The following is a 20,241-nucleotide window of genomic DNA, read 5'->3' as shown; positions in this document are numbered from 1 at the left end:
GATGGTGAAACAGCACCAAAAAAAAGTAAGCAAAAATTTATTGACCATTGAATACTTTGCAGAAACCTAATCACAGTCTAATAATGAGGAGGATGCAGCATGTGTGGTTTTGTTGTACAGCCCCAGTTCGTCCCTTCACTAGAGCAACAGCAAAGGTTGGCTTTAGTCTACACTCCATGGCAGGTTTCCCATGTCAAAATGTGCTGGGGTTTGTGTTTTCAGCCCTAAACAAAGGTTTATTTCTCTTACCTCTTACGAGCTTAGAATAATTCCTCTAAGGGCAGGGGCAAATGTGGTGAGTCTGCCACACATTCTGTTGCTTCCTTCTGTGAGCACTCAGTAAACATTGGGCATGTTTTATGGCAAATGCTCATATAGTGATAGTTGCTGAAAATATTATCTAGGTGTTATTGTTTTTAAAGGTCAGGTGAGAAATAATCATAGGCAAGAAACTTCTCTGAAAAAGCATCTCAGAGAAAAAGGCAAAAAGCTGTAAAGAGCAAAGTTCCTCAGACCTGGCTGTGCTGCCACCAGCCCTCATGGCTGATGGCAAGGTCAGAGCAAGGGACACAACCGTGGGTGATGGGGGCTCTGCTCACTGCAGCTTTAGGAATTACTCAATTCCTGAAGTCTCCCAGCAGTGGAAAACAAAGAGACACTGTAAGGCACAAATGCTGTCTGTGCAGGTCACATCCTATGTGTGCTGGCAGCCAAAGCCTAGGGAAGACCATGCTAGTTCTGCAGGACAGGTCTCTATGGACAGACTTACTCTACTTGTGATGCAATTTAATCTCTGCAGGAAATCCAGCTCTACTGTTGACTGTGCCTGGTGCCTGAAGGATGGGATTTGCCATCAGTATTACTATGAGCACCAGACTCCTTGGACGAGCACTGACAAATGGTGCTGCTGGTTCTGGAGGTCATGGGGCTGCTTCTGTGACTTGGCAATGGGAATTGCTTCCTGCAGGGTGGAGGGGTTTCGCAGTCAGGGGTTTAGCCCAACGAGATGTTCTGTCTGGCCAGGAACACATTGCAAGTCACAATCTTGCAAAGGAAAAAGCATCCAAAAATACGTAATATTTCTGGATGTGACTGCATCAGTGGACAAGTGTCCCATGTCACCAGCACAAGCCCCTGCCCTGAACTTGCCAATGTGAGCTTTTACATTGAATTCTGGTGTTGGCATTTCAGATTTGAGCATTGCCCATGAGTGAAAGCATTTACTCCTATGTAATAAAATCCCTTTATTTCCATATAAAATCCACCTGTAATAAAAGCCATCCTTCACAAGCAAATAGTAAGAAAATAAATAAGTAGCCTCCACCTTATAATTTAAACATCATTAAAATGTGGCTACCAAGATGTCCTACCCCCTTGCACTGTACCACGTGTGCCAGGCAAGTGTCAGCAGGATGACCTTGCTGGGGAGAGTGGGGGGCTCTGGAGCCACACTGGTACCAGCCTCCCTGCACTTGTCCTCACTTGCCAGCTCAAGGGACACCGTGCAGTCCATCAGGTCCCCTGGGCGGGGATCATTGAGCACCGTTGTGTTGTGAGGGCCCAGGAAGGCGCAGTCCAGCCCTTCGATCACAGCCCTGCGCGTCACCATCCACTGCCAGAACCAGAGCATCCTGCAGTCGCAATTCCAGGGGTTGTGGGATAAAAACACGTACTTCAGCTTTGTCAGTCCAGAGAACAAGCGGATGGGGAGGGAACTGAGGTTGTTTTTGCTTAGGTGAACAAAGTGCAGCTTATGTAAGTATGAAAAAGCAGAGTCTGAGATCGAGGAGATCTGGTTGTTGTTCAAGTACAAGTTTCTCAAGTTGAGCAGATGTCTGAAGGTGCAGTCCACAGCAGTGATTTTGTTGGCTTCGAGGTGCATGGTCTTGAGCTGGATCAACCCTTCAAAAAGCTGATTAGGCAAATCAGTGATGAAGTTGTGTCCTAAATTTAACATGCCCAATCTGAGGAGCTTTGTGAAAGCGCCATTTTGAATGATCCATATCCGATTCTTCTTGAGGTTCAGATCGTACAGCATTTCCAGGTCCTTCAGGGAATCTCTGCCGATGGCTTCTATGTGATTGCCCTCCAGGGACAGCCTCGTGAGGCTGGAGAGGTTGCTAAAGGCTTGTGGGACATACCGCATGTTATTGGAGGCTAAATCGAGGCTTTCCAAAGAAGGCAAGTGTGAAAATAGAAGCGGGTGGATTTCGAAGATATTGCAGTGGGACAAATCCAGGCTGATGAGGTTTAATAGTCCTCTGAAAGTGTTTGCATGCAGGTAGGTGAGGCGTGAGTTCCTGCTGAGGTGCAGCTCTCGCAGCTTGTTGAGAGCGTGGAAGGTTCCTGGGGTCAGGAAAGTTAGATTGTTCCCATCTAGCCACAGGCTGTGAAGGAAAGTCAGGTTTCTGAAGGTGTTGGTGTTGAGAGTCCGTAAATAATTATTGGAGAGGTTTAGAGAAATGGTGGATGCTGCTATTTCTCCAGGGAGGGCTTTCAGTCCGGCTCTGATACAGAGGACAGTGTCTTCAGTTGTACACTTGCACATGCTTGGGCATGAATCAGAGATATTCTGACTCAGACCAGCCTTTGCTGCACAGGTAAATACAAATATAACAAGAAAGGACATGACCAGCCACACATCAGCCACTGCATCTAGTTACCTGATGGATAGAAGAGAAGGAGGCAAGAAAAAGAGCGTGTACCTTTTGGGCAGGTGAACCGCAGGCACTGCAGGGTCGGTTGGGCTGTGCACAGTGAAAATAAATTAGCTGGTTCTTCCTGCTGCAGACTGGGGGTGGGAAGTGTATATGTGGGGGGGGGCAGTGGTGGTGGTGGGGGAGTGGATTAAGTGTTTAGGCACTTAAAAGCCGATTAAGTGCCGCCCTGCTGAGAAGTAGGGAGATTTTTCAGCCCAGCATCGTGCTCTGACAGTGGTTTTTCCCACCTCCTGCCCGCTGCAAACAGCTGCAGGTAACAGACTTCCCTTGGGATCTGTCTGGGAGAGGCTCCTGCTCATGGGTTATCACCGTTCTCAGTCTGCTTGACAGTTCGTGCAAAAAAACTCTGTTTTGGGGGCAGTTTTTGTACTTTTCTCCAGTTAGAGCTTCAGCAAAGACAGCTGAAGGTGGCTCTGCCATCTGGGTGTGAGGTGAGGGCTCTCACCCTAGTGTGGCTGCACACACTGGCAGATGCCTTGGGCTCATGCCTAGGGAAGTGGAGTTGTCACTGAGCCCTGAGCACAGCCCTGGTGATGGCTATGATTCCTCTACAGTAAAATGGGAGACTGTCAGGAGCTCTGCAAGCCTCCCTGGCAGCTGAGAATGTGCAGGGGAGTGCTGTGTCCTGGCAGAGCCTTTTCTTGAGATAAGCCCTGAGCCCTCTATAAGTGGTAAAAAATGATGCCCATGGTCAAAACACAGAGCACCCCAAGGGCACTCTGACCTTCTCAGGGCACTGCCTGTATCCAACAGGTCTGAAGATGCCACTGAGCAGCTGGAGCTTGGGTCCCTTAAAACCTGTGTCCTTGACCCCACTGGATCAAGGATATTTTTATTGGATATTTTTTATCCAATATCCACGGTGCAAGGGAAAATGCAGTCGAGGGGCTGATTGATGCCCCCAGAAGCCAGGAATCAGCAATCTGCAGACTGATCATTTTGCTTACCGTGCCAAGAGGACTAGACCCAGGGCTTGCAGCTGATGTGTCAGCAGGGCAGGCAGTTGCTGCTCATGTTTTTTATCACTCTTTTAATTTTTGTTTTCCACCTCACTTCCCTCTGCTAGAGTTCTCTTGTTTTTGATGCGTTTCAAGCACCTTCTGTCAGCCCCCTGCCTTCCAGTCCATTTCCCTCCTCCTACTTTCTTGGTCCATCTCTTTTCTTTTTTCATGTTTTACAAATTCGGGTTTCCTTTCCCTATCCTGCTCTGCCAGCTCTGTCCAGACAGTGGCTAGAAACCCAAATATATTGTATGCCCAACAGTAAGTGTGAACTGGACAAATTTGCAGCTCTGTTGTTTTCTCAGCAGAGGCAGATTAGGTTTCCTGTGCTAGTTAAATTACTGTATTGGCTTCAGCTAGTTCTGTTTTCTTCTTCATTTTTTCAAGCAACAGTCCCCTGAAGACCAGCTTCTCCCTGGAAGGTTGGCTAGGATGGTCATGTTGTGTAATGGAGACCATCTTCCAGCTGTAAACAACATCATTCATTTAGTTAGTCTTTGATGCAGTCTTATTGGGGACCAGAAGCTGGTTTTCACTCTGAGAGCAGCAGTGATGGCACCATGCCAAGGGGCTTGTCCTGGGAGCCCCAGAGGAAGGTGGAAATGTGTGGAAATGTGTGCTGCTCACCCCATCCAGCTGCTCACATCTGGAGTCATGCCCAAGGTTTTGGTGGGTGAATCTTTGTTTTCTGTGTTCCTGGCTCAGCTGGGACTGCTCCTTGGAGAACATCACTTAGGAGGGGTGTCCCACTGCTGGGATCTCCATGGCCTCTCTTACCTCCTGCTGCAGCACAGCTGTGAATATCCATTGCTCCATGACTTTGCCAGTGCAACCCTGTGAAGGAGACAGGTTTCTGCTGGTCTCTGTGCAGGACAAGTGAGCTGCTCTCTGCTAGGCTAGCTGAAGTTTGGTAACTCAGGCTGAAGAAGATGGATCTCTTGCTCTGGTGTCATTTTTATTCTACATAGACTTTTATTTCTGGTTGTAATTCCAGCAGTGTTGCCGTGTTCCAGCCCTTTTTTTAGCCTAGAGCTCTCTCTAACTCTCCTTGATTTCATAATGGAAATTTTCAGAGACTAAAAGCATGCAGCTCTTGGAGCTCACTGTTGCCAGATGTTGCTTAACTGGACTAAAACATTGTGGTGGAACAGGACCACACAGCTCCAGAATGTTTCCTTGCTTTGGAGCCTGTAGGGCCAAGGAAGCCCGTAAGTATTACAGTGACCAGATTTTTACACCTTGTCACAGCTTTGGCACTTCCAGTTGCTCCCTATAAAGATTCTGCAATGCACAGGATGGTGGCAGCTGCCTTGCCAGAGTTTTGGCTGTGGCAGCTGATGGCAGCTGATGGCAGCTCTGGTTGCAGCTCTGGTTGCAGCTGCCCTTGGGGTGGAAGTCAGGCAGTGATGTGCCATCGCTCAACACTGTGGAGAGCTAAACCTTTGCTGGGGGCTGAGCTGATCCAAGACAGTGGCCACAGGAATGTCCTGTGTGTGCTGTAGTGTCCAGTGCTCTTTTGCAAGAAGCCTCAGCATTGCCTGGCCAGCTGCAGCTCCTGAGCATCTCCACTGCAATCATTGCCACGTTAAGATGCTGCAGAGATAAGGTAAGGACATGGTCCTTGAGAACAGGCGTGTGATTTTTTTCACTAGCTACCTTTTAACAAACACTTTCCACTATGGTCCATTCAGTCATGAGCATCCTGCTCTTGGGTTGTTTTGTCCAGGCTCAGCTCTCTGTGCTCCACGTGCAGGGACTTTGGTTGTCTCAGTCCATCTGCTTGGAGGGTTTTCTGGAGTGCATTATGTGTTTTGGCTGAGGTGGCTCATTATTCCGGCTTTAATGGAAAAGCTGAACCACTGAAGGTTTCTGTTAAAATGTATTCCACCCACTGCATGACCATGGTTGTGTTTTTGTCTTTCTTTCAGTTAGTGATTTATCTGACATCTGGGATTTATAGCCCAGCACACCCACTTCAGAAATTGTTTGTAGCTGATGTCAAGAGCCCTGCCTAATACTGTAGATTTTAAGGATCTGTATTCTCCTTAGGAGACTACATCTACTTTGGGATGGTCTTGCTGGTCTAATGAGTTAAAGGAGCAAGGTTTGCTTTCTTTAAACTTTCTTTTGGGCAAAGATTGAGTGAGCAGAATCACTTAATAGCTTTTTCGGTTAACAGATCGATTAAATAAGGTGGAATACCCAAGTGGCAGGAATATTCTGACTCTGCCAAAGCTTTATCTATCTGGTGAACTCTCACATGTATCTCAGCATTCTTGGAACATAGGAGAAATTTCCAACAAAAACACTTAAAAAGTGGGAAAGTTGTTTGCAGTGAGTATAGTTCAAAATAGCAAAGGAAGGAAGATTTTTATTTGTAAAATGTCTCTGGAAAGAGACCCCTGAGTACTCTGTAACTCTATAAAACTGGCCATGGAGCCTTAACTCTTCTTAAATATCACTTTGAGACACTAAAAAGAAATGTGAAGCAGGCTCCCACATCCTTTAAGTGCCAGGCTATGTACAGTTATATTAATACTAATAAAGCAGAAGTCAGACAGGAGGGAGCTCTCTCCCACAAGCTGTGGGCATCAGTGTCTTGACTTCTGCTGCTCATCACAGCAGCTGATCTGGGAGAAGTGAGCAGGGGAAAATGACCTGTGATGAAAAATTGTTCTTTATGAAAGCTGACTGTGGGTTCCTCTTGCAACCCAGCTTCAGCAGATCCAGGCATGATGCAGTGCTCCCCTGAGAGTGGGCAGTGGTGCCAGGGTACGTGTGCACTCGCTGCCTTTAACAGCAATGGGTGCGGCTTGTTTTCGAAGTCACTTATGTGCTTGTTTTCTTTACTACTTTTAGTAACTTGTAAAATGCTTACAGCCAATTATTTGAACAAACAATGTCATGGAGGATAATCTGAGTCTTGGCAGCACTATAGGCTGGACACAAACATCCCATAAAATAAATGCTCTGGAAAAGTTTTCTGCATGCTGGAGGTAGAAGGGGTATCCCTCTTTCCTCCCAACTCCCTCTGTCACAATATAGATGTTGAACTGCCTCAGAAATTACCTCTTTCAGCACAGAAAGTTCATTCAATGGGACCAGAGCTCTCTGACCCCATACTCTAATGTGTCCTGCCAGGGTGACCCTTGTCTTCACTGCTGTGCTGCTGTGAAGTGAAAAAGCAAGGCTTTCCCCAGGCCTGCTCAGTGATTCCACATGAAATCATGGAGCTAAAATGGAACACTGACCAAGGTTTTCCCTTTAAAAATGCTAGTAGTTCTCCCTCTTGGCCAAAACACTGGGTTTGCAGACACCCACTGCCAGAACTGATTATGCTTCAGAGGCACATGAAACAATGTTAAGACCCAGCATACTGAGGCAAGAACCACGGATGCTGGATGGGAACAGGATTCACTACCTTGGCCTTCGATCTTCAACTGGTTGCTGCTCACAGTTTCTCTTTTCCCTGAGTCCCCAAAGAGGACAGGAGCTTTCTCTGCAGGAGTGCTCAGGGGCTGTGGAAGGACCAGGTATTTGTAGGACTGAGCAATTAATCTCTAAGGAAACCCTTAAACAAACAAATGTGGGAAGGAGGAATGCATATAAAAGTTTATGGGGTGCTGGGGAAACCCAGCTGGAATGGTTCTGGTGAGTGTGTCCAAAAGGCCTGTCATTCAGCATGAAGCAAACACACTACCTGGAGGGATGGAAATCATCACTGCCCCAGCAGTGTGTGGGTGCTGGATCCCCAACTTCTGCCCTCAGCCCTGGGACCAGGGAGTCAGAACATCCTGCTGTAAATCAGCACTAAAGGGGACAGAGCCACGGTGACCTATGTTGGGTTATGCATCCTGGGTAGCAGGATGCCTTCTCCAAAAGGAAATAATCAAGCCCATGGATACAGTATGCATCTGGACACTACACTGTCTTGAGGATTTGGCAGGCTGGCAGGGTCTAACCTTAAGAGGTGGCTGTGACAGACTGCTGGCAGTGTCAGATATGCTGCCTGTTCGGAATATTCCATCCCTGACAGCAGCACTTCCCTGCAAAATCCAAGACCTAGGACTTGGAGTGCATGGATTTTTATTTTTTTTTTAACTTATTTGCACAGTTGATCAGAAGTTGCTTTTTGTGTGGCAGTGGCTTGTGAAGATGGTGGTTTTAGTTTGGGGTTTTTTGGTTTGGTTTGGGTTTTTTTAAACACTTCTAGTGACCTCTTTAGCTGCACAGACTTGAGGATAAAAAGACAAACTTGAGTGCTGAATGTGACCATATAGCAAGTTTCTTATTCCTCTTGAACTATGAGGTTTTTTTCTTGGTATAAAAGACAAACTTAAAATCTTTCCCCAAATCCACCCCCCAGAAAGACCCACCTTCTCCCCATTTAAACAGGCCTTGTGGTGAAAACTCCCAGCTTTTGTAACTTTGCAGCCAGAAGAGCAGTAAACAGGCTCTGCCCTGCTGAGCTGTGTCCTGGGCTCTGCTGCAGCAGATCCATGTGCTAGGTTTACCAGCCTGGCTGTGGAAATAATGCATGGACAAACATATCCCACAAGTTCAGGGGGCATTAGCTCAGCTGCAGCCCTACATGGCATGGGGTTGGCTTGTGCATGGACAGCTTTGTGTTCCAGTGATGCTCAGAAAAAGTGAGAGGGAGAAAGAAATGGTGGGGGAAATAGAAAAGAGAGGGCTTTGTACATTGGTGAAATGGAGTTATGGAGTGAGAACCTGGGATCAGATAAGGAGTCAGATGCACTGGCAAGGGGAAGAATGGAAGCAGGATTTGTCAAAGGACAGCCCGAGGTATGGCCCCCATTGTATGGGGTGCCTCGGGGCCATTTCTTGTGTACTAAAAGGAATGAATCCAACACAAAATCTCCGACCGTTTTGTAGGTAGAACAGGATAGACACAGAAAGTATCTGGGAGGATCAAAAGTGCATCTGGAAAGGAAAACTTCATATTTAAATCTAAACAGTTTATGTTTGTTATTTTTGCAAAATAAACATTTTAGTGCATTTGACATTTTCCCCCCACTTGCAAAGCACACTGGGTGTTTGGTGAGGGACAGAGCAAGATCTCTGTGTGCAAAGCAGCTAACAGCAAGGATTCCTGGCGGAGGGTGTCCACTTTCTGTCTCTGTGTGTTCATATTATGGTCAGCTCTGCCAGGACTAACAGCCTGTTTCACTCTCAAATGTGTTAGCAAGTGCTGGGAGTCCATGGGCTGCATGGGAATTCCCCTGCCCTCAGAGATGCATGAATCCTTGCATGGAGGCTCCCATGTGTTGCGTGTGCACGTGGAGGGCAGAAAGGGGTTGCATGTGGGTGTATCCCCCTGGCCCAAGAGCTGCTGTAGAAGACTGCAGGGATATTTACATGAATTTCCTTTTTTTTCTTGCTCGATTTCTTCCCTTTTTTTTTTTTTTTTTCTGGCTGTCTTGTTCCTCTCTCCTGATTTACCGCAAGCGCTCACGTGGCCTTGGAAAGGGGGGTTCTCAAACTGCTTTGCTTCCAAAAGGAAAAGAAGCTGGCTGGCATTCATATTTCACTTCTTGAGTTATGTAGGTTAAAGTCTCCCAGTGGGAAAACGGAAGATATGAGAGAGCAGATTGCTGGTGGCGACACTTGCTGGGAGGAAAACGGAAAAAAGGAGCACAGAACTCTAGAGCTACGTCCGGACGAATGTGAGGTCTGAGAGGTATGTGTTCTGTCTGCTGTTGGAACATAATTTCTGTTGATTTGATTCAGTTTGTGATAGAATGTCTCATTGTGTGTGAAGTAACAGTAGGAAGGCGCAGCTTGGAGGAGCTGATTCTAAGGCACCAGTTGTTCATGTGCAGAGGGGGGAGCGTGTTTGTCAATGAAACCTTGTTCTCAGTAGTGTAGCTACAACTGATTGTGGTGTGATCCCTCTGCTAGGAGTAAGTGAGATATGTAATGCTCTGTGACGAATTCTGAGATTTCAGCTTCTGTAGCTTAAAGTGAGGGGTTCAGGACAAAAGGGTGAAATGGGACTCCAGACCCTCTCCTGAATATTTGTGTTCCCAAACGAAAAGCTTTCATTGGGTTTAAGATCTGTTGATTACAGAACATGGGCTTGTGAATCACTGTTTGTGGTTTTAAATACTGGCACTGTGCAGAAATTCCCCTACTGAATTTTCATTGTTGAGACAACATATTTAAAATTAAATTTTTGTCAGTATATCCAAAGTAGCATATTTCATATTTTGCATTGTGCAGATGATAAGCTACTGTACACTAAATTTTTAATACAGAAAAATGTGTTTCAACTGATCTGTTGCCTTCTGTTAAATGAGAGATCATTACCCAATTCTGCTGTCTTGGTCAAAATTTCTGTTGTTTTTAGGGCTCCTTGTGAATTCTTTAACAACTGACTGATTGCACAAGGACTTAATTAAAAATGAATTGTCCCTGTTATGCAAAATAAAATATTTGGGTATGATATCTTCTTTATTTGCATATAAAGTTATTTGCTTATGAAGTCTTGAACTTTGAAAAGTGCTCTGCTCAGAGTACAGACACAAGCTGTTGAACTGGAACAAAGGCAGACCTGTCAATCAACTCTCCTATTTTAGCTGGTTTGTAGTTATATTTTTCCCTTCTGAAACCCAGTCCTGATCTTTCTAAATGGATGGCACATACTACTGTTAAATCTGATGCCTGCAAGAACTGAGTTTATTGCTTGTGTCTATACTTCTTTTACTGTTCTGATTAAAGCTGTCATGAGGGCAGGAGATACAGATTTGCTTTGAGAAGATTTTGACAAATGATATTTTGCAAAGACTTTTCAGTGTCTTTGTATCCAGCCCTGTGAACTAAAAAAAAAAAAAAAAAAAAAAGTCATAGCTTGCTTTCCTAATAGCCTTGTTAAAAGGCTGCTTTCAGGGCTGAGAAGTCCCAGGAGACCCTCAGGTGTGAAGTGCCTGATCTCCACTGGTGACTGCTGCCTTTTAACATTATTTTAACTCCTCAAGGGTGCTGGAAATAGCATGAGAAAGCTGAGAAAAGGATCACGAGGAGCTTCAGTGCACCCTTTGGGTCACAGAAGTTCCCTAAGCGTCTCCAGCTCCTGAGTCCATAATCTTTCTGCTCTGCTGGCCCCAGAAAGCACCATCTGTAACCACAGATAAAACCCAGCTGCTTGCTGGGTTTTGCCAGGCTAATTAAGAAGTGCTGTGACCTCCCTAGGGCTAATTGTGTCCTGTTAGTGGGATGAAGGTAAGGAGTTCAGCAGGGTTGCCTGCTATTTCAGCACTCAGCTTCCTGACATAACTTCAAATGGTTTTTTTTTATTGTGACTGCGTGATTTCAGAGCTAAGACAGCTGCAGAGTGTATGTCTAACACACGGTTTCTGATCTGCAGGTGAGAGATGTGATAGAAAATTGCTGCTAGCACATGAATTTCCTGCAGAACGTCCCTTTCCACCAGCACCAGCATGCAGAACAACTACTCCCTGGCTGTCACCACCAGAGAAACTCTTCAAGCCCTCTCTACAGCACTGACAAACTCGTCGGCTGTGTTACTCTCGCCCCCTCCCTGCCCTCTTACCTCTTCAGATTATCAGTTTTCACTGATTCCAGCACTCTTCTCTGTGGTTTTTGTTGTGGGATTGATTGGCAACAGTGTGGTGGTTGGGGTGCTTTGTCGTCACACTAGTCCCAAAACAGTTGCTAATATTTACATTTTCAACCTGGCCATGGCAGATCTGCTGTGCCTTGCCACCCTTCCCTTCTGGGCTACCTACTATGCTCAGGGATACAACTGGCTCTTTGGGTCTCTCATGTGCAAGATCTCCAGTTCTGTCCTGTGCTTGAACATGTTTGCGAGTATTTTTTTCATTACATGCATGAGTGTGGACCGGTACCACGCCATTGTCCATCCTATTCACTCCCAAAGAAGGACTCTACAACAAGCTTATTTTGTAGCATCGGTTGTGTGGGGCCTTGCCTGTTTGTCCTCCCTCCCAACTTTTTATTTCCGAGACACTTACTACATTGAAAGCTTGGGGGTCAAGGCTTGCATTATGGCCTTTCCTTATGAGAATTATGCAAAATGGTCTGTGGCAACAGCCTTCCTGAAAAATGCCCTTGGCTTCTTCATCCCCTTGACAGTGATCACCACCTGCTACATCTGGATCAGGAGGCACTTGCTTAAAGCACGGGAGTTTCGGAAAAGAAAGCAGAAGAGGGACAAAGTGCTAAAGCTGGTTGCTGCTGTTGTTGTGGCCTTCTTAATTTCCTGGCTTCCATTCCACATTTTAACCTTTTTGAATGCCTTGGCTCATATGAACATCATTAACAGCTGTGACGTGATAGGGATCATTGACACGGCACTGCCCTTTGGCATCTGCATGGCATTTGCCAACAGCTGCATCAACCCTTTGCTGTACTGCTTCATTGGGAACCAGTTCCAGCAGAAGCTCCATCGGTTGTTTAAGAGACGAGTTTATCAGTTCAACAGCCATCGAGAAAGCTCCTCTTCAAGGAAGGGCAGCTGCTTCAGAGAAACTGAGACTGCCATGGGCAGGGAAAGAGAACCTGAGTCCTTCCTGTAGGCTCTGGGGCATGATGTAGGACAATGTCAGTGCAGCTGGTTGTCCCTGCAGTGATGACATTCCTCTCCCCTCTTCCCTTTGTTTTGGGCCCATTCATTTACCAGCTGCTTGAAGGAGAATCTGTTTTTATCATACATGAGGATTTATTCCTCCTTTCTGCAATGAGCACTCAACTTTTACATAGAAGAAAAGTTCAGACAAATAAATATATTGATGGTATTTTAAATATCATCTTTTTGCGTGGCTGGGAACAGGCAAGTGTTAAGTGTGACACTAAAAGACTAAATATACCAAAGGACCGTTGCACGACAGCTACAACTGCGTAGGTGCTGAGTATTATACCCTAAGCTGATTTTCTAAAAGAGATTCTCACTAGAGAATGTGTAAATAAAGAAGTTCAGATATTTCTGTATCAATCAGTAAGAAAATATTTTGACATATTTTGTACATTTTAATTTTTTTTAAATATACGGCTACAGATGTCATATGTAAAATGCATCAAATATGCCTCCTGTTTGCTTCGGACTGGGATCCTGAGAACATGTGGAGACATGGCTCTGCCAACTTCTGGAGGCAAGAGAGTATTCCTGAGGGAAAATAAAACCTCATGCATGTTTTTATATCTTTCTCATAGCAGGTAACATGTCTGTAGCCCAGATGGTCTTTTGCTTTGGTCCAGTGTGGTCACTTTGACAGTAAAGCTGCAGGAACCGAACATGCAATGTCCCACTGTTAAGTGGGAATGCCAAGCCCAAGGCACTGTCCAGTAGCCTTTAGGGAAAGGACTTGCTGATTGTCTGGACATTTTGCATCTAAAATGTTAATTATTACTGTAATTTTGGGGTACTGTGTGACTCTGGCTAAGTGACTCTGCCTTGACACCCAGAAGTAAACCCCTGGTGTGACTCCTAAGCCTTATCCACATGTCAGTATGGGGGTTTACGTGTTTCTAACTAAAACAAAGAGTGAGAGGCAAAAAAAGGTGTTTGGCAAACATTGATTCTATTTTGAGGTTGCTTTTGATGTTTCTTTTCATTTGCTTTTGCTGGAGAGATACTGGTCCTCTTGGACCCTTCAGAAAGGATCAACTTTTATGGGCTCAATCTAAAAGAGGGATCTGTTAGCACATTGCCCTTGTTGCCTGAAGGTTGTTCTCAGGCTGAGTGACCAAAAGATTGTTATCTTCGGCGAATTGTTTTTGAGAGTAACTCTTGAGGCTTCCATTAGCACTTTGGGGTCAGAAATTATGCCTGGTTCTTGGGGTAACCAGGAGTCTGGCCTCCCTGGAAGTCCCAGCACTGTCTGCTGCCTGGAAGCCATGGGAACCTGGTGCAGGAGCTGTATAGGGGTAAGTTTCTTCACTGGATTATACAAGAAATGTGCCAGTCTGAGAGTGATGTGAGATGAAAATTTTATGCAGAATTTGGCAAAACGGGGCCTGAACACAAGTAAGCCCTTCTTCCTGTCCTGGTCTGGTGTTCTGGAACGGGATATGTGGTTGGAGAGATGCTTGTCCCTGAAAGTGAAAGAGCTACTAATACAGCTCCCCTGGAATGTTTTTGTTGAAAATGTTCCGAGCAGCTAATAGTGTCTGGGGTGTTGGATATTTCTGGAAGGACAATCTGTTAATTGCTTAGCAATAAGGGCAGCAACACAGTGATGCCACAGCAACACAAACCAGCGCACTAAGAAAATTACCAGGTGTTCAAAGCGCAGGCTCAGAGGGGTAATAAGAGGTTGGGGAGACTTTTTGCCTTTGCTGCAGTACAGGTCAGCAATGAACAAAAGTGGGACATTAATTGACATCTCTGGAGTCTCAAAACAAAAGCTAATCTGCACCACCTGAGCCCAGTGGTACCTGTGCTTCAGCTGTACCTGTCCCGGGAGTAGGCACAGACTGCACGTTCTCTATATGTCAGGTTGGACCTGCTAAAAAAGAACAGTGTTTAACAAGGATTGTGCCTTTTGCCTGGTGTGCAGACTTATGCTGATAGGGGAATACTATGGTGATCTGAAATCCAGTTGCATTTACACCTGTGAGGGGCTAGAGAAAACAAGGACAAAACTTTCCCAAGGAGATAGCAGCGATGCAGCATCTCCCTCTGTTGTGGGACAAACTTCTGTTTGTCTGCTGGAGGGCAGGGATTGATAACCACTGACAGGGGCTGAGGCAGCTGCACACAATGTTACTTTCCGAGAAACAGGGAAACAAAAAAAGAGTATTTAGTGTGTGGCAAAACTGAGAGGGGAGGAAAATTCCTTCTTTCAAAATGCAGTTTCAAAAGAAGTCTACCCTGAAGGTCGTATTCTGCAAGAGTGACAAACCGAGTGACCCCAGTGTGACATTTTTGTTTACCAGATCTGCCTTGTACCTCTAATAGGTCATGAATTTGAGTAGTGTGGTTAAACAAACATCCAAAAAACTCTGTCTCGAGAGGAACCTCATATGGAAGCAGAGGAAGTGCTGTATCAAGGGTTTTGCTTTATTTTTAGAGCAAACTGATTAATGCTGAGCTGTAAGAATTTCTTCTGTGATATTCAAGTTTCTCATGAGATTTTTGAGGACTTTTAACAAAAAATGTATGTGTGGGAGGGGCTTCACAGTTTCCACATGTTGTTTATTTTTTCAAGATTTTCAGCAAAAGAATGTGAACAAAAATTTAAGTAGATTTCTTTTCCTTGCAGATTTGAAGCTACTTTTTTTCCTTTCAGGAGAATATTTTGCTGATATTTGCAAATGATTTTAGTTGTTGTGCAGTGCTGCAGCCTCTCTGTGTCAGACCCCAATTCCACCTCCCACCCTGGTCCTTTGCAAGCCTTGTATGCCCTAAGGCACCTCTAGAAAATGCAGACCCCTGTCCAATGCAGGAGCCCTGCAGCCCTTTTGTGGGGTGAGCAAGCCTGGGAGTCCTGCTCGGGCCAGCCTGGCCATCCCCCAGCACCCACCCTGACTTTGGGACACTGGAGCAATTCACACAGTTTTGGCAGGGATTTTGCAAGTGTGTGTGGTTGCTTAGTGTTGCTCACTCTGCAAGTACAGATATATGAATTTATGAGCAACAACTGGGGTTTGACTCTTCTGCCATGGTGCAGCAGAGTGGAAATCCCCCAGTACAAGGTGTGTGTTGTGATCTACCACGAAGAAATGCTGATGAGTTTGGAGTAAAAGCTGACAGTGGTAGCAGGGGAATTCCCCTCTGGAGAGGAGAATGTCCTGGAGCATTTCTGGGCCTGTCCCCCTGAAGAAGGATGGAAGAGATGGTTTCCTACAGGGGTCACTCCGTGTCTGATGTATTTGCACAGCAAAACCTGTTTGTACCTTCCTTTTTTAGCTCTAGCTGATTACTCTCAGCTTAAATGATTGCAGAAAGCATCTCAGTACAAACTGAGCATCCTGTGTGTGTCCCTGAGCCGACTTGACTACACAACTTCAATATATGCAGCGGAGAAAGGCATTTATTATCATGAGCTAGTGCTGGGTGGTGAGCTAAATGCTTTGTTTATGTAAGATATACAATAAGAAATGTTTGGTACAGCATGTTCTCCCTGAGAATTCAACACCGCCTGAATCTTGTGTTGGCATCCACTCAGCACGCTTGTCCCTGCTCCTGGCAGATACAGAGCAGGAATATCATCTTGCCACTCTGCAGACGACTGCCACAACTTGGCTTCCCTTCACAACACGTCCCCTTGTCCTGGCTGAAGGGCAAGAAGGTGCCATGGAGCAAGTGAACTGCTCATGTTTCCCTATGAAAACGAAGCCTTTTGGATACACTGAGCGGTCCTGGCAGGAATGCAGGAAACCTGAAGTGTGGGGGTTGAGGTGGTCTGGCAGCCTTTCTTCCATGCTGGCAGACTTGTTGCTCTGGTCTCAAATCTGCTTCCCATGGAGGAAAATGACCAGTGTTGTTGGGAAGGGCTGCTCTGTTCAGCAAGGTCCTGGGATGTGCCGCCTTCATGCCTGCCTGCTGTGGGATCCAGCTGTGTGCAACAGAGGGTGGCTTGTTCCTCTGGCCCATGGGCTCTGCCAGGAAGGGTTTATGAGTGTCCTATGGCTTTGTCTTACCAGATACCTGTCTACAGAAGGAGCCCAGGGCTGCTGTCTTCGACATCACATATCCTCTGGTTTCAGTACAGTGGTCAGCCCGTCACCATGACCGTGGCAGAGCATCCAGGGAGGTACCTGGCTGAGAGGCAGTGCTCCATCATGTTTGCCAGGTTTCATTGGAATCAAAATGGGAAAGAAAAAAGAAAAAAAAAACAAACGGGCAAAATTTGAAAATTGTTTGTTAAAACCAGTGGGAGTCTGTCTTTAAAGGGAAGTAATGCCTAACCCTGTGAGACACCCAGCTGCTTTGCACAGGCCTGGCTAAAATGTGTCTGGACCTTGGTCCTGGAATTGAAGAGTCTAGGGACAGGGAGCAAGCCAGCCTCTTTCATTACCTCTTTCAAATGTTTACTTTCCACTTCCTCTTCAGCTGAGACAGAGCCTGGATTTGACACTGTAAGCTCCGGATAGAACTCTGTTAATCCCCAGAGCACTTCACAGGGACAGAGCAGAGTGATATGGAAGTGGATGAGGGTCATGACATTAATATCCCTGCCATGAGGTACATCTGAACTTACCCCCCTCCCCTACTGACACCTAGTAGCTCTTCAGTCTTAACAAATACCAAATCACAAAGTTCCATTCCATTCCTGTAAAACAAGCAGTTATGGGAAGCCAGGATCCAGTGTGATTTTTGGGGTTTAGAATTGTAAATTTAAACACTTTATTGTTTTTACAGCAAATAAGAAAATCAACAACAGTGCAATTGTGACTTATCCAACACAACAGACAGCTGAAATGAAACACAGAACGAGGCTGTCTCTAGAAATCACACTCACCTTGTAACAAATGTAAGAAGCGTTTCTAGCAAGAAGGGAAATGGTATAATCATTAAATGCATTTAGACAGAGATGTATTGGATATATGAGATATAGTTACTGTTGAACAATGTGTGGGAGAGCTTAATGCAATGAAATGGAAAGATGTCACATTCATGTAATATACCCACAAGGAAGCAGAAGCAGCATATTATTATTACTGTTTAAACTTGAGTTTAACTGTGTCTTCTGCTTTCCCTAGGGATGCCTCAGAGGTTGTTCTCTGAAGTTACCTGCCCACACATATTGCAGTTCATTCATCATGGAGGAAGCACATGAACATAGAGGTGTTGGCTGTGCTGGAAGCGTGGGGCTGAACTCTGAAATAACTTGTCTGTGCCCTAAACGTGCCCCTTTGTGCTTTGCTGCCAGCTGGCACTGTGGGCAGCTGGTGTGTGAGCCCCGAGGCTGGGCAGTGGGGAGGTGTCAGCTGCAACCATCCCAGCCCCAGGCACCCCGGAATGCCCTGCCAGCCAGGGTGCAGTGCCATACAGCACACGGCCTCCTTCAAAAGCACAGCAAAACATCTGCACTGACACTTAGGACAGCATCCAAACATGAGCTCTTTCGCAATGACAGGAAAGTGAAAATTATGAATACAGTGTGTGCTAGGCATGCAGCTGTGTCATGACAGGGTAGAAAATATATAGCAACTAGCCCTGTCTCTGGAGAAAATGAAGCACTCCAAGAGGTGATGTTTATGTGACATACAGCTGTTTAGGCCTCCCCTTGCAGGAGAGCATGGTAAGTTTTCTCAATAGATGCTGAGTGGCATTACTTTGTATTTTTTGGCTTGCTCTGGTGAGTCCTTTAAGGAGTTTTACAAGTAATGAAATAGATCTCATGACGCTCAAGTGCTACCATCTTATGCTGCCAACACCTTCACTGGTTGCAGTGAGGTTTATTCCAATGGAAGGACAGTGCAATCTCTCTATACAAATCTCTACTGTCATGAACTCCAGGGTTATAGAGCATTATGAATCCCTTTTTATCATATAGTTTTTCTGTATTAACTGTTTCTTTTCAGATAAGTATAGCATGTAGAATTTGTTGTTCAAAGTGCTTGTGCTTCTTTGCAAGAAGATTGCTCCATGTGCAATTCAATAAGCAGTAAAAATGTTTGACAAAGGTCCACCTCAGAATGTGCTTTTATATCCAGATAGATTTTGTGGTGTAATGAACACGTTTAATAGTGAAAATATTTTTTTTTCAAATCTGTCCTAATAGACTGCTGTAGTTCAGTATATTTGGGCTTTTATTAGGGAAATAACACAACCTAAGGGAGTTGTTTTTAAGGACAAGTCTAAGAAAAAAAAGCTTCATGGTATGACACAATATGTGCTGTATTAACTGGGGAGAGCCCTGTGGACATCACTGGCTCTCAGCCTGGGATCTGGCAGTCTTACATCTGATTTAATTTTGACCTTCATTTCCTGTAGGAATGCAAAGGGATTTTTCTTTCATCCACTGGAACACCCGGAAAAGAAATTACCCATCAGTCAGGAATGTTTATTCCTTCAGCTCTGAGTCCAACATGAATCAAACTATGACACAACTGGCTGCTTTTCTATCTACTTTTATGATGAGATTTGATACTTTGCAGGTAACTCACCCTAGGATTAAGGGAAACACAAACAGGTAATAAAAACAGAAAGTTGTTAATGTTGGGCTACCCTGTAGCTAGCTGAGCTGCAGGAGTACCCAGAGCAGTCTTCATGCTGAAGGTAGGAGCAGATTTTATCCATACCATACTCAAGCTGGGTGGGAAATTATGTACTTGCTGCCTGCTAAGACAGCACTTGAGTTAAGCAAGACATACCACCAAAAAAAATCCACCATTTAAAAAATGTTGGAGGTTCATGTGGGACAAACAGGGTGGATTCAGTACAAGGGTCTGTTGAAAGCCTCTGAATAATTACTGAGGAATGCTCGCAGGTTTTCCACAGGCAGGTGACAGTGCTGAGGACTCGTTCTGCTGCGTTGCGACACCGGCAACAGGAGGCCCAGTGACCTGAGCTGGATGCGGTTGGAGACACATGAAGAATTGAGAGGCTGATCCCAGAGCTCCCTCCTGCTGTGGATCCTGTCATAAATCTTTGTTGTGTTCATGATGCCACCTGTGCCTGTCCCATGATCTTTGTCATACCATTACCACAGGTACGCAGTGATGTTCAGACCAGCTGAACTCATAGTAGAGCAATGCTGGCAGTTGACACCTACAGCTGTTGTACAGAGCATTTCCTTTGCCCTTGCTCCCTTTCTGTCTCCAGGCTCTTATAGACCCAATAATTAAGGAGACTAAATGAAGGAAGTCTGTCTTCAGCTTTATGGGGGTCTTAAACCCTCCCTGTTACTGGTTCAAAAGGAACATTGGAGCTAAGTCAGAGCTACAGCAACACAACAGGGCTAAGGGACAGATGATCACGTGTTCTCCTTCATAAGGTGACCAAAAGAAGTCACTAACAACTTTGCTTTTCCACAGAACTTGACAAAGGAGCGGCCTTTTGTAGATCATCCTTGTGGCTATTTCTAATTTACTGGCTCTACAGGCTCCGTCATTCTCTGCCTGGCATGAAGCATTTACCTGCTCTGTAAACAAATTCATCCCATTTCTACTGATGGAGGAAGTTGCTGTTCAGCCACACCATGGCAAAACATGCTTTACTTCCTCATATGATCTCACCTAATCTCACATACTGCTCTAAGGGTTGAATGTGCTCTCAGGCATTTGTTTAGCACAAAGCTTATCCTGCAGAAGTCCAGTGATTTTGCAATAAAGTGATCCGTGCTTTCAGTTGTTGGGAAATTCTGAAAGGCTAATTAAGAACTCCTTTCCTGAGGCCATTTTGCCAGAGTGCTGTCTTGCTGAAGGCAATGCTCACTTCCTGGTTAGCCTCTTCAAGGAATCTAAATGTTCCAATTAAACTATGATGTGCTGGTCTCTGCATTAGAAACCTCAATCCCATTAGATTTTTTTACCATCCATGAAAGCCTCTCAAATGCTCTGTGATTCAT

At 45.3% G+C, this 20,241-nt stretch overlaps 2 protein-coding genes and 1 long non-coding RNA gene across 6 annotated transcripts; 2 read left to right on the top strand and 1 right to left on the bottom strand.

Moving 5' to 3' along the window:
• The first annotated feature begins 9 nt into the window (after positions 1-9).
• On the top strand, positions 10-12,712 carry AGTR2 (angiotensin II receptor type 2). 4 transcript variants are annotated; one of them, XM_017819892.1, is made up of 3 exons: positions 10-25; positions 9,290-9,422; positions 11,109-12,712. In XM_017819892.1, exon 3 carries the CDS (start codon positions 11,182-11,184, stop codon positions 12,298-12,300), a length of 1,119 nt encoding a protein of 372 aa, XP_017675381.1. In that variant the 5' UTR covers positions 10-25; positions 9,290-9,422; positions 11,109-11,181; the 3' UTR covers positions 12,301-12,712. The 4 variants fall into 4 exon arrangements, with proteins under 4 accessions (XP_017675381.1, XP_017675373.1, XP_017675400.1 ...); XM_017819884.1 differs by lacking the exon at positions 10-25 and adding an exon at positions 8,847-8,863; XM_017819911.1 differs by lacking the exons at positions 10-25; positions 9,290-9,422 and adding an exon at positions 9,502-9,645.
• Positions 1,367-3,140, bottom strand: LOC108496949 (nyctalopin-like). Its single transcript, XM_017814159.1, has 3 exons — positions 3,091-3,140; positions 2,706-2,747; positions 1,367-2,507 (listed from the first exon to the last, which is right to left on the bottom strand). Exons 1-3 carry the CDS (start codon positions 3,138-3,140, stop codon positions 1,367-1,369), a joined length of 1,233 nt encoding a protein of 410 aa, XP_017669648.1.
• Positions 12,713-18,468: 5,756 nt separating the features above from the next.
• On the top strand, positions 18,469-19,889 carry LOC108499746. Its single transcript, XR_001875638.1, has 3 exons — positions 18,469-18,829; positions 19,162-19,383; positions 19,709-19,889. It is a non-coding gene; the product is annotated as an uncharacterized LOC108499746 (long non-coding RNA).
• The last annotated feature ends 352 nt before the right edge of the window (positions 19,890-20,241 follow it).

Source organism: Lepidothrix coronata, unplaced genomic scaffold, assembly GCF_001604755.1.
Source record: "Lepidothrix coronata isolate B3197 unplaced genomic scaffold, Lepidothrix_coronata-1.0 Scaffold2, whole genome shotgun sequence".
Taxonomy (NCBI): domain Eukaryota; kingdom Metazoa; phylum Chordata; class Aves; order Passeriformes; family Pipridae; genus Lepidothrix; species Lepidothrix coronata.
This window is presented reverse-complemented; position numbering and strand designations above follow the sequence as displayed.

Excerpts from the sequence above, each read along its gene's own strand:
- LOC108496949 (XM_017814159.1), bottom strand. The coding sequence starts at position 3,140 with ATGGCAGAGCCACCTTCAGCTGTCTTTGCTGAAGCTCTAACTGGAGAA. Across the intron at positions 2,748-3,090 it reads GAAGCTCTAACTGGAGAAAA|CCCAACCGACCCTGCAGTGC; the intron begins GTACAAAAACTG and ends CACTGTGCACAG. Across the intron at positions 2,508-2,705 it reads GCGGTTCACCTGCCCAAAAG|AGCCGGACTGAAAGCCCTCC; the intron begins GTACACGCTCTT and ends CCTCTGTATCAG.
- AGTR2 (XM_017819892.1), top strand. The coding sequence starts at position 11,182 with ATGCAGAACAACTACTCCCTGGCTGTCACCACCAGAGAAACTCTTCAA.